Genomic DNA, 14,144 nt, shown 5'->3' with positions numbered 1-14,144 from the left:
TTACGTTTCTAGCACAAGATCTACATAAGGGGCCTAAAAATCTCTTTGAGTGCCACTGCTCCCCAGTCAAACCCTTATATTTTGTAGCTGTAGGGCTGTGATTCCTGAAAATCAAACCCAAATTCTAATCCTGTAAGTAGCTGGGTTATAATCTAAAGTGAATCCCCAGCTTCACTGGATTGCTTATGGTAAGTAAGGCACTGACTGTAGATGAGGCGGATCCTAAAAATTGGGGCAAAAAAATATGGGCATGTTCCCTTGACACTGGGAATACCGAATCCTTAAATTCTCCTGGCACAACTCTTCCAGTGGACACAGCCCTTATATCCCTGTCTGAGAAGATCTGCCCAACTTATAACCCTAGACAACTGGGAATGTGTGTGGGAATGGATCCTAGGGCGTGGGATCAGTGTGGACGGAATATAAAGTCAGATCCAGCTGAAGAAGTTCAAAAGTGGATGAGAGGGAGTACTGGTGAGAAGACGGCAGTGGTCCCGTGCAGCCAGCCCGTCACCAGGAGGCTGGCTGTGCAGCAGGGACGGAAGAGACAGTGTCATATCAGCAGCAGGAGCTCGGTTGAGGAGGGAGCAATCCCCCTTCCACCCAGAGCCCCACAGTCCAGGTGTTGGGACACAGACTGTCATCCAGGGTGCACGCCGTATCCTGAAGGTCAGGGCCACCACCCAGGAAGTTGTCGTTTTCAAGCTGGTGCCTTAGCTGGGTCTCTAATAGACCGTCCCATCTTTTATCACCCACTTCTGAGTAAAGCCACACATGGTCAGTCTAGCAGATTCCATGGTTGTCACAACTCATTTGCCATAAAATGAGTCCCTTGACTGGGTGGGACACATGTTGGTAGATCAGTCTTTTGGAGTGTCCTGGATGGTGGCGCTGCTCATGGCACTAGAGGAAATCCTACCTTTGGAGTGGCTATAAATCCAGTAGGACAAATTGCTGCTCTCTCCAGAGGGGAGGAGGTCCAATGCAATCAACTGATGCCAAGCAGATGTCTGGGCTCTGCTGCAAATGCACAGGGCATTCAGAGGCTGAAGTAGCTAGATCTGTTTCGGGGGAGTCACACTCTTGGACCTGTGCACTGCCTGCATCCCTGCTGCCGCGGTCACTTGGTTCACAGGCCCTCTGCACCAGCCCTGAGGCACAGGGCCCCAAGGCAGGCTGCCAGGATCCCGTCCCTGTGATGGCAGGGGGCGTCCCTGTGGTGGATGCTCCTGGGACGAAGGTGTGCCTGCTGCCTGTGCCCACCCCCATGGCCCACCCACATGCCTTCACCATGGAGCTCATTTTCTGTTCTCTCTTGATCTCATTTTCTACAGGCTTTCCTTGAACAAAGCGAAGCCATCGGTCTCTCCCCAGGGGCTCCTACATTTCTCTACCTCTCAGGCTGCTGCTGCTTCCCTATAAAGTGGATGGCTACCACATTTTCCTGCAGCTTTGCCTTCCATCCGCAGAGAACTCCCTTAACCACTGTCTTTTAGAACTACCCTGAGGGGCTGTAAGGGGGCCACTGTCTATTCTTGTCTAAAACCACATTTCACATTCACCCACTTGTGAACCGGGCTCGGCTTATTTCCTCCTTCCTCAGTTGGCCAGAGGGAACTCCCTTCAGACCGTAGGTGTGAGCCGATGGAGAGAGGCATCCTTGCAATAGAGGCAGGTGATGTGGAATAGGGCCCCTTATTCATCACCTTCTTTATGTGATTTACACTTACTTATGTGATTTACTCACACCTTCTAGAACTGCCACACCTGATTCTCAATACATTTCTATTATATAATCATGGACTGCAGCTGTGCACATCTGACCTTATAACTCTGTAGATCTGAGAATTCTCCATTATCATTATAATAATATGAATATTTTTGACAGGATGTTTCAGTTATAAAGGCACTTGGTGTCCTTAGCTGCTATTAGGTGCCAATAACTGTGTTTCAAGTGGGGAATAGTCTTATACTGCTTTGCTCCAGAACCCAAGATGTGTTACAGCTCTCTACTGGGACTTGCCAGACATTCTGCATGGCAACTTCCTCCTGCACAGGCACATCAGGCGCCCTCAGACCTGCTGGGTCACGTGCCCCAGAGCCAGGGCAGCCTGCACTCCAACTGGGAGGCCCCGGCTTTTGAGCCCCGGCCGAGCTGGCAGCCCTCTGAGTGGCTCTCAACAGGCATCAGACCGGTGTTCCCGAGCAGGGTACTTGCTGCCTCCAGACCCAGATGCCCTCCAAGAACCAGGCCTCTCTCATAGCTGCAAGGCACCGCTGTCCTTTAGCATAGCGGAATTGCCCCATCTCCCACAATGCTGTACCTCTAAGATTGTCACCTATGGGGCAGGCTCCTGAATTTCCATGGGGTGCATCTCCCACTCTGTTACACATACTTGGCTTCCTAGGACATCAGGGGAGCTGGCCATTTCCTGTTCTATGTTGTAGTCAGCCAACATGATGACCTGCAGAACACCGAGGCAGTCCAGGTCCCTGTGGGCCACAGGAGGGCAGAAGGTAGCAGGCTCAGCAGAGCCCTGGAGCAAGACAGTGAACATTGTCTTCTGTGTGAAGATGATTCGTGTTTGATCTTTTCCATTGAAGAATAATTTTTTCACTAGATCAAAATCCACAAACTGGATGTCAGAGACGGTGTTAATTTGTTGCAGCAAAGATACCACTTGGTCGGCTATCACTTGATTCAGGTTACAGTAGCTCTTGAATAGGGATGTGATTCCATGTTTCCTTAGGAAAGGGAGGGTTCTGTGACCTGTTCTGGTTATCCTGGTCCAGTGCTGGGTCCCAGGGTTTTATATATTAACTTCATTTTAATATCTGCACATCTGGAGACTTCTGACTGCTTCCTCAATATTGTGGCAAAAAGTTCTGGCATTGCTGCTTCATTTTATGCAGGCCATCGTCATATCCAACTCCGGGGGCCACCCCAACCTGCTGTTAAGATTAGCTTCCTGCCAGAATGGCATGGGTCAGTACCTCAATAAACTGTGCCTCATCCAGCTTCACATCTCACCTGGTCCCCACCTATCCAATACTCTCAGATTTCATTCTTACATGTGTTCCCCTGATTCCTGCTGATATATAGTGTTGAGGCTCTACAATGCTTTTGACATGCAAAGTATTTTCTTCCAGGACCTCCCCTGCTGGGCTGTGCTGGTCCTGGTCATCAACCTGGAGGCAGTGAGGGGTGCTGATGCAAGATCGTGAGGAAAACAAGCATCAGTGTATACCTGCCTCAGATATGTTGCTGTGTGATCTTCACGGAAGGCGGGATTGTTCTCTGGCCAGGGAAATGGGGCTGCTTCTGTTAGCCTGGATGTATAAGATTCTCTCCCATCTGAAGAACCCCCATTGCAGGTCTCAGTGTCCCACTCTCTTCAATCAGGGCCCTGACCTCGGCGTAGAGGAACCACTGAGGCCGTGTACTCAGCTCCGCCAGCATTACGGTTTGCTCCTGGGCCTGGCTGTCCAGCACAACCCGCCTTACCACTTGTGGGCTGAGTGTCTCCGTCAAAGCTGCCAAGGCTCTCTGTGCTGAGAGGACCCCCTGAGTTGGGCAGCAGACTACCTGGCTTTTCAGGTTCTTTCTCCAAAGTTTCAAATGCTGTTAGGAGAAGCCAGCCACCCACAGCCCTTATACTTGTCACTGTCCAGACACTGTGTATTCCAGTGACTCACCTCCCACTTGAGCTTCTGCTAACCATTCATGGACCACGGGTAAAACCTCAGTAATGGGGATGACAATGCTCGCTAAGGATTATTATTACCTCTCTCGTTTCCAAATGTTGGCTTCTGAGAATCTGTGCCAGCTGCTGCCAAGATTGCTTCACGTTACTGGTGATGTACTGGTTCCACTGACTGGCAGAGGGGCCGCTGCCTGACGGAGAGACCCTCATGACTGCAGGACTGGGTGGGCCAATGTTCTTCCCAAAGCAGCCCTAGGCAGGGCACCTAGGAAAGGCCCATGTGAGACTGAATGGGGAGGGACTCTGAAATACCCAGATAAAATAAATTCAGATAATGTAGTAGTATGGTAATCATTTAGTAGTTATGTTTGCTAGTGAGTGAATAAAAAATCAGAAGTAAAGGCCTATTGTATAGGCTTCATCAGCTGCCTTGCATTGGTGGAGAGCTGTGGATTTGTCTGTCATCAGAGGACAAATGATTAGTCATGTTGAGCCTCATTAAGTTTTGTAGGGAGGGCTGTTCCGAGGCTTGGCAGGTCACACAGGTGAAGGAACATGGCGAAACCACAACAGGCAAGAAATGCCTGGGAAACAAAGAAACACGAATGACACCTGTTTTGCAAACTCCACACCAGAAATGGCTACAGCTTGTCAGGAATTCTTATGGCTATGGGCTCAGCACAGGTTGAATTCTTGATTGGGAGACAGAGTAGATGGATGCTGATGTCATCAAATAAAGAAAAAGCAGGTGTCGGGGTAGGTGATGTGTTCAGCTTTAGTCCTGTTGAGTTGGAAAGGCCAGCTGGACACACAGGTGAAGAGACCAGCAGGAGGTTGGAAATCTTAGTCAAAGTCTACAACAGACATATGAGTTGGACAAGGAGATTTGGGAACTGTCTGTCTGGGCAGAGTTGAGGCACAGGGGAGAGAAGAGATTCCTCAGGCAGAGTGGGCGAGGCAGGCTGAGTGAGGGACGGTCACAGTGGAGGTGAGGAGGGGACAGTGGTTGGGGGTCAGGTGTGGGGGGTGCTTTCTGTTGGAGGGGCTGCATGAGGAAATTGTTAAAGAGAGAGGAGAAAATGGACACTTCAGACAGTGCAAAGAGTAGGAACAAAATAGGGGAAAAGCAAGGATGTCTTCAAAGAAGGCAAAAGTTCAATTTGGCTGCATAATGATGCATAACTGATGCAGTTATTAGGTGGTGCTGGGTAAGGGTCATATTGTTGAGGACCTTGAAGCCAGGCAGTGAGAAGCTGGGAGCAGAATGGTGCTGTAGGAAATTTATTTTAAAAGTGTATAGAGTGGAGTAAGGGGAGGAAATATACATACCAAAGAATATTGCTCAGCTTTAGGAAAAAAGGAAATTTTGACATAGCTGCACCTTGGATGAACCTTGAGGACATTATGCTAAGTGAAATGAACCCATCACAAAAGGAAAAATACTGTGTGATTACACCTACATAAGGTACCTGCAAAGTAGAATGGGGTGACCAGGGGCAGGGGCTGGAAAAGGTAGTTAGCACTGAACGGGTGCATGGAGTTGCAGACGTGCCAGATGACAAAGGCTCTGGAGAAGGATGGGTGGTGGCTGCTGCGTAACAAAGCAGATGCACTTAGTGCCACTTAAAAAGGGTAAAGATGGTACATTTTATTTGTGGTTACGTGTGTCTTACCACAATTAAAAATTAAATAAGGAAAATAGGAAAAAAGAGGAAAAACGGGAAGTGTGATGAGGAGTAGGGTTCCTTTTCAGAGGTGGTTTCTAATAGTCTCGGTGGGGCACATGGTGATAAGTGGGTAGGCAGCAGAGCAGTTATTAGGGGGACCCCATGAACGGGGTGTGTTCTTATCCTGGAAGTGGTCAAATGCTGATGATGTCATGTGGTTCAACCTAACAGAAAGGCAAGGAGAGACAAATGCTTTAATGAAGTCCAAGAAAAATGTACATTCTCACCATTTAAATTAAATTGCAAAATATTTCCTGGGGCCCTTGCTTTCAAACTAATAACCCAAATAGCAAATATCTCCCATTTTCAATCATCTTAGGTCAGTTTGAAAATGGCTTTTCTATTTTTTATTGGAGAAACTTGTACCGTCTTCAGTTCAGTATGAAGTTGTGTCGCCAAAGTTGCCTTCAGTACATATTTGTCTTTTGTGTTTCAAAAGGGGAGAATTTCCATTTCCCCATTTTCATCCTGAACGCTTTCAAAAAGTCTGGGCAGTGCACAGGGCTGGTCCCATAACTCACTTCATCACTTCAGCTCTAGTTATTGCGGTGGGCAGATCTTAGGGGCCAAGTTTCTGCTTCAGCCCAGGTCAGAATCCCACAGAGGACCAGGGTGCCAACACCCTCCGACCCGTCTCTGAGCTGAGATTCTTTAGCTTTTCAACAAAGTCACAGAAGGAAGGGAGCAGGCTTTGTCATCACCTATAATCAACCAGGATTTAAAAAGAATCACATACACATGAGTGGTGCTCAAATTTTGCTATGTAAAAAACTCATCCCAGGAGATTGTTAAAAAATTCCCAAGTGAGTTTCACAGAGGTTCTAATTTCAGCACATTTTGGGTGGGGTGCAGGAATCTGTTTGAACACAAAATTGGATAATTTTGATACCGGTGGTCCAGTCACTATTTTTTGAGAAATGGATAAACTAAATCAGGGTTATTTTTTTCCTAAGGACAATTATAGTCTTCTAATAATACTGCCATTTTAAGTTGGTAGTTACTGTAGCATTCTAAGTCCATTTTGGTTCATAATATTTCTGAAGAACATTTTTCTAAGCTTTGGAAATATTTTGAGGAAATTAACAGATAAAATGAAGTACTCCAGCATTTGCCAGAAGTTTTCTGCTCTTTAGGGACAATGGCTATTTCTTCCCAGGGCTGTGTTTCTGTTTTCTCCTGGTCTCTAAGTTGGAGTGAAAGAAAGAGGTCATTAGGGCACAAAAATAGTGATGAGCCCCTGGGAATGCTAACATCACCCAGGTTAGTCACAAGAAGGGGTGGAGAGGAGTTTTGAGCCAGACAGGGAGATCCTCAGAGAAAGCTGGGAAATAGGCACTTTCAGAGTTCAGGAAGGGTGGGGACACCTTGAAAACGAGTTTTGAAGGAAGGTTATGAAATAGCCATCTGGATGCCTCAGTGGGAAGCAGTTTGTGTCTCTAGACACTGAGCTTCCGAGGGCATGGGAACGTGACTCATCTCTGAGGAGGGTGGGAAGGGACGCTGTGGCCAAGGCGACCCAGTGGCCAAGACAGAAGGTTGCCAAAGAAAGGTACTGGATTTCTCTGACATCTTCTTTGTCAGTCAAAAGAGATTTCCTCAAACAAGGAAGTATTGTTTGGCAATCCCATTGGGCATAAGACCAGGGGCAAGTAGCATTTTGAGTGAGGATAAGGAAAGTGAGAATGTGACAACCTCATGGACTGCCTCACACAAATATGGTCCAAGAAAATGTTCAGGGAGCGCTTTTCCTTTGGGAGCTTGGTGGATGAGAAAACATACACTCTGAAGCAGGAGTGGAAGGTGGGGCACGTAGGGCCCAGCCAGGTGAGGGAGAAGGGACATGGGTGATGGTGGTTAGGCGGGGAGCATGAACAAGAGCTCTCTGGCTTCTCTAGGGGGCTGATCTAGGTTCTGCCCTACTATTTTCAGGTGGGCACCTGCGATGCAGGGGTATGTGTACAGAAATACCCTCCCTGTGATGCAAGAGACCTGATTTTGAAACATCAGCAACTAGTTCCAATAGTAAATAAAATGCACTATAGACCAAACCAAATGTTATCTCTGACCCGGTCTGGCCCGTGGGCTGCTGTGTGTGGTCTCAGCTTTGAAGCCAGAGAGACCTTAGCAGGAAGCTGGCTCTGCAGCTAGTCCTGACACCCCTGTGACTCCACTATTCCCATTTATAAAACAGTGGGTGACATGATACCTAACTCATTTGTTTGGGAAAGGACTAGACATATCCTCCATGTCATTGAATGAATGTATGCCAAGTATTTTTTCCAGTGTCAGCTGCCTAGTAGGTGCTCAGTAAATGGCTCTACATTAACCAGAATCATGTATTTTTTCAACATGTCCTTTAAAAACTAAATAAACATATATGTCACTTTAGAAATGTAAGAGATTGCTGTGTCCACAGCTCTGCTTTTAGGTTAGGGTCACTTCCTCAAGGTCTTACCCTGGCTCCTCCTTAGATCCACTGACGCCATAAATGCCTGAAAGTCATAAGGCAGAAATACACATATTAAACGTTAAGAAAAGCTATAGCAGAACCTTTAAACTGTATCATCAAAAACATTTATTAAAGTAACTCTTTCCATGCAGTGCTTAGCCAGAAATGTGAAAAGTGAATTAAACGGACACAGTTCCCTTCCTCTGGGATGACCTTAGACGTATTCCGATGAAATGGAGATTGTATATTCCTACAAAGAGGGATATAGCAAATGGATAAATAAGTTAATGAAGGAAACAAAGGAGGGGAAGGAATGCCTGCGTCACCAGTAAGGGAAGAATCTAATGAGCCTCCCATCAGGAGAAAAGCATTTTGCCTTTTTCCACTGATCTGAATGCTCACGAAATGATTATATTTCAAAATAGAATAAGCTGAGAGATTCCTTGGTGAGTTAGCATGAGATGAATGTCCAGATACGGAGAGAGGAGAGTATTTCGAATAGAGCCGAGACTTGAGCAGAGGCTTAGAGATGGGAGAGATGATGGCTTACATGGATCTGAGTCCCTGAGGGATATGACCCTGGTGAGGAACTGCGATGTGTGTGGCCTGGCAATTCTGTGCACTAGATGGTGTGAGGCAGCCCCCCTTCAGTGAGCTCTTCAGAGGTGGCTTCGCACAGGTAGAGCGTCCGCAGGCCCAGGAAGCCTGTCCCCTCCTAGCTGGGCGCTTACTTATCTTGATTTTTTTCATGGTGTTTCTCAGTTGGTTTAAGTCAACCTGCTTCATTTTTTGGGTACAGTTTTCCCAAGTCAGTTTAGGGTTATCTACCCATCAAACTATGACTGGGGATGGGAACTCAGGAAGGAGCCACCCACAGCTGCTCGGGGTCTCAGTGGTGACTGCGCTTTCACCGTGGCTGATCTTCAGAGGCCGTCCAGTGCCCACGTGCAGAGGACTGACTGGCCTGCCTTCCCCTTGGGCTGCATTTCACTTTCGGCAGGCTAGATTTGTTCCAGGGGCTTTCTCCTTTTCTAAAAACATTGTGTCCCAGGATGGACTGGGAATTCAAAAAAGGCGGAGAGGAATAAATCCTAATGTCTTAAAAAAATGTTTGAATCTGTCGGTTTAACTCAGCAAGAATAAAGGGATAAGTTGATTTGAAATGTGATAACCAACTAGCTAAATACACACTGATAGCAAAAAAAAAAAAAGTTAAGTCTATAATACTTAAAGAAGAGAGTTTGGTAGCGGTATTTGGGGCTGGGTTCATTTTGGCCTCCTGTTTAATTACCAGCTGTATTTCTTTGGTATGTTACTCAACCGCACTCTGCTTTAGTTTCCTTTATTATATATTGGTGGTGGTGGGGGCTACAATAGCACCTAATTTAGATTGACTATGGAGATTAAATAATGCATATAAGGCACTAAGTATTGAATATATGTTTGATTATGACTATGATCATGAATATTATGATGATTAAGTTAGGGGTGGACAGGCTGTGACACTAAGGGCAGGACTACACTGTGTCAGCCCTGGTCTAAGGTTCTCAGGTGGTCGAGCTACTATTAAAGGCCTTTGGCCAACTATTCCTCAGAGCCTGGTGGGGATGTGGGCCAGGGACAGTTTTTGCTTCACCTAATTCCACAAAGGCCGATAGGCAGGATGCATCCCAGCTGGCCAGGTGGGGACTCATAGTAAGGAACTGTTTACTGTAAGCCCAGCCTACAAATCCCAAGTTCTACTCACTCTGCAAGTGATCTTTGCAAGGGGAACGCATAGTCGTAATTCCCTGCAGCTGCTTATATATTCCCTTCAGCTAAACACTAAATATTTTAAGATCTAGCACCTTTTTTGAAGAATAATAATTCATGAATAAAGTGGAAAAGTTTTTTTTCTCTAATTATAAATAGAGTCCAAGTAGTTCTTGAATTGCTAAATAATATTTTATAGATCATGAAGTCAGAGGATTTAGTGAGCTGCCCTACATTTCCATTGACAATGGATATTTCTAAACACACATGAGAAAATCAGAAAGTTAGGTGTCCTGTGCATACATTTCCATTGAATGCTATGGGAGTTTCTGGGCACAATCACATCAGTAAAGCATGTCCATATGTAGTTTACTACATTAAATAACTGTGATTATGGATTTAATTGCCAACTTATTTCTCTAATAATAATTCCAGACAGAGGACTAACAGAGTGAAGGGGCCTGCCAGCTTGTTACTGCTGCCTGTAAAAATAAATAAGATCCTTAGGGTTTAATTAGAGGACTTACAACCACACCTCAAGCTGCTGCTGTTGACATGGGAGCACTGGGCATCTGGAAGGTGAGTCCAGATTTGGTTACCTGCCTTTAGGAATCTACACCCATGAAACTGTGACTGTCCAAAGGAGCAGGGATGCTCACACCGGGGTATGTACCCAGGCAGGATGACAAAGGGGAATGTGAGCTGGTCTGCAAAGCATAATTCAGGAGAGAAAAACAGTGTGAGTATTTAGCCTGACAGGGAATCCTGAATGGTGACTGGCTTCTTTGGCCCTATAGAAAAAGAGGTCATTGGAGAGGAAGAGGAGGTACATAAAAAATGTATCCTCCCTCTGTAAAACCTTTGTAACACATGGCCTCTGGAACTCCCAAACACACAGGATGTCAGCTGGCATCAGAGAGTCTTCAGGGAAAGAATGACTGAAGGACAGACCGCCGATGGGAACACAGGAGAGGGGTCAGGAGAGGGGCACATACAGGCAGGCACAGAACAGCACTGGCAGGGAGCACTACCTGTCGCTTCCTCCCCGCCCCCACCAATGCCTAACAGTCATGTAAATGAATGCATATAGGATTCTTCATTTATATGACTGTTTACATATACGAATGTTTACCTATGTCCCATTCTCTCAAGTGCCTTAGAAATGCTAATAAGAGAGATGAGATCCTTGTTTCCATGTTTTTTCTTTCCAAAGTTACAAAGAGAAAGGATTTTTTTGTTCCTTACATGTCTTTAGGAATTACTTTGAAAAAATTGCCTCTACTTTGTAGCAAGTCCCGTCTAAAACCAGTTTTGTGTAGTTTAGGAATAATGTGTCAGCCTTCTTGGCATATTTTTTATTCTCTCTCTCTGTAAAAAGATAATTTCAATGTTTCTAAGTTACCAGGAATCCACTCTAGCAAAATTTAAATTATACAGTTTAGATTCTCTAGAGTAAAAGTCCTCTAGGACAGGGAGCACAGCTTACACGTATGGTCTAGAGGCAAGAGTAAATGGAGTGGAAAAGCGGTGAAAGGTTGGGTCATAAGGCTTAATACTCAGGATCTGGCAGTCATTGCAGTTACCTACTCCCTGGGAGACACAATGCAGAGTGAAGCAATTCATGAACACTCAGCCATAAAATGGAAAATCAAAATGAAATAAGTACAACTGTAACCATCTCGGTCTATTACTATTCTAATATTAATACCCACTCTTCTTCGACAGACATTACTGAATATTTACTGATGAGAAAAAATGGTAGTTTGGGAAAAGGAAAGTGTTCAAGGAATGCATTTAAACAGGGTTTGAATGACATGAGATTTGCTTAAGTTAGGTTAAGAGTTGACCAATTAAAATAAATTTCCCACCCAAATGGGTCTTTAGATTTAGAGTCCCATGGAAAAAATTTCCAAAAAGCATTATAACTTCTTATAAGGGTGACACATGGTCCTATTTTCCAAAGATTTTGATTTAATATTTGAATGCAGTGGTATTCGACTTCATTAGTATAGAATATTTTAACTTAAAAAGAAAATACCCTAATTTGTTTATGCATAAGCCTATTAAAAACTTTTCTAGGGGCTCTTGTTATGTTTATTTTCCAGAACATAACCTATCTTTGAAGTGGTATATTAGTTTTTAAAAAGTCATTCCCAAGCTGAATAATTAGATTGCAAACAAAAGCTTTCTTGGTGTACAATCCTCAATAAAGCTAAACACATGATGCTTTGATTCAAATAATATTCTTATAAAACTTTGTTATTGTTTGAGGTCTATATTCAGAGTGGCAACTTTTGTTCTTGATGATTATTCCACCCTGAAACAATTTCCCCCCTGGCCAATTAAACCAGAATTAGGTGCACATTTATATCTGATGAGGCTTAAACTTTTTAACGGCCTCCTTCAGAAACTAAGTCCTTCAGTGGTTATGTTCATTTTGTACCTGCAGAGACGGCTCAAAAGAAAACAATCAATTCCCTTATGGTTTTTTCTGGATGAGGAAGGTTGCGTCCATTGCTTTGATCTTAGCATGTTGTGCATTTTTAATCAGCCTGTTGGATATAAAAAGCCATACATAGCCAGCCTCATCTGTTTTTTCTGCTACAGTCTCATGCTGTAAATCACACAGTGCTTTCTAATCTAATGTAAAATGCCTAAGCCTAACATATCATTTCAAATGGATTTATCATTATAGTTGACAGAAAGATTTCCAGGGTATAAGAAAACTATCCAGTGTTTGATTAATATGCCAAAGACTGCTAAAAATATATCCATGCACTTTAGACAACACATTCCAGGATGTAGACATACACTCATGCTATTTTAGATCCCTTTTCCTACCACTGCAAGAAGCTGTTGCAGCTGACATCGCCGCTGGTGAGGTTATTGCCTCTATAATTAATAATCTATAATGTAAAAGCAGCTCTTTCCCAAACATTTTCGAGCAACTCAAGTTCTTTACATGTCTCTGTTAGGTAATTTTCCTAGAACTTTGGGCCAATTGGTGTCATACTATTTGGTAAAAATCTTCATCCTATCAAGACAACTACACTTAGTTAAATTTCTCTCATACAGACAATTAGAAGGAAATCAGGGTTAGCTGATTTGAAGCTAGCATCATGAAGTAAATAACAGGGCTTTAGAAAATGAATACAAGCTACAAAACTGGAGTTGTGTAATTAAACATCAAATAGTCCAAGTAATAAAAGTCATATATTAGTTGTCTCTCAGTTTTTGTCAGATCCTTTAAATACTGTCTCACGACCTGAGCATTTGTTCTCTCATCAGAAGAGTGCCTATCCTTAAAGTTTGGAAATTTCAGCTCTTTTGGAGCACCAATAAGCTGTAAAAAGTAATTGGCATCTTCTTCCAGAGTTTCAAACTTGCCTACAAAATCATAATTGATCAAACACGGATAGCAGAGTTTGCTGACCTTTTCCCAGTGAATGTCCATTCCTACTGGACGGTGGGAATCTAGCAGGTAGTGGACAAACTCTTTGAATCTGACTCCAGATCCGTTATTTAATGCCTCTTCACAGGCATTTGGTCGATATTTCTTTATAATTGCTTTCCCGAATACTGGATGGTAATAACTATTGGGGTGTTCGAATTTGTCCCTAAATGCTGACACTAATCTTTCCATGGGGTCACGAACAAACACAGCTTTGGTGTAGGTATTCAAACGAGTATGTATCCCTTTTAAGTCAAAGCTATCTAGCTTTTTCAAATGCTTCCCATAGTGAACAGCATCATGAGAGATGTTGTATGCAGAGGGAGCCAGTCCATTTAGTACCATCAGAATTCTTTTCCAGTTGGAACAGCCAACCTTGGGCACTTCACAGTATAAGACTTTGTGTTTATCTTCTACATACATCCTGGACACCATATGAAAAAGATGTGACTGAGGACGACTCACCCCACTGTATTTCTTGCAAAACTCATGGAGGAAAGACCTCCGTTTCTCTTGTGTCTCATCAGTTTTCTTCCATTTGTTGTCTCTGATGAAACTTTTGTTTAAAGGGCGAATGGCCAATGGCCAATTCATTTCGCTGAACTTCTTGAAAAAGGTCTTAGTTCCTTGATGTTTTTCAATCAACTTAATTGTTGGTAACCCTGTGGGCTTACCCACAGCTCGATCCTTTCCTTGTGAGTGGCTGGTCTTCATTAAGACCCTAGTTGGCCTCTCAGAATTGCGTATAAGATTTTCTTTTTTTCCCTTGGGATCCTCCAGTATGTGAAATTTGGGGTTCTGTTAAAATAGAGAAGGAGAAGTGTGGAAAGCACATTCACAAACATGGGTATACCAGATAAGGAACTTAACATATTTGTTTTAAAATACTATCAAGGAGAGAACATTTCATTTAAGCCACCAGAACAATTTAGCAAAACATGCTGAATATGCATTTTGTAGCAAGGTTCTTCACAGAAAACGTAACAATGAAAAATGGTATCCATGTATCATTTTGAACCAAAGTTTCACATTTTATGTTATATGTATTTGGGTTACTTAAC

At 43.9% G+C, this 14,144-nt stretch overlaps 1 protein-coding gene across 1 annotated transcript in view; it reads right to left on the bottom strand.

Annotated features, from left to right (window-relative positions):
• Window positions 1–11,220: 11,220 nt before the first annotated feature.
• CHST9 (carbohydrate sulfotransferase 9) overlaps window positions 11,221–14,144 on the bottom strand; it is a 202,087-nt gene continuing 199,163 nt past the window's right edge. The window contains exon 4 of the mRNA XM_036914248.2: window positions 11,221–13,881. Within this exon, the coding sequence (XP_036770143.2) occupies window positions 12,790–13,881 (1,092 nt within the window). The 3' untranslated portion in view covers window positions 11,221–12,789. The remainder of the gene's footprint in view (window positions 13,882–14,144) is intronic.

This window comes from Manis pentadactyla, chromosome 6 (assembly GCF_030020395.1).
Source record: "Manis pentadactyla isolate mManPen7 chromosome 6, mManPen7.hap1, whole genome shotgun sequence".
Lineage (NCBI taxonomy): Eukaryota > Metazoa > Chordata > Mammalia > Pholidota > Manidae > Manis > Manis pentadactyla.
This window is presented reverse-complemented; position numbering and strand designations above follow the sequence as displayed.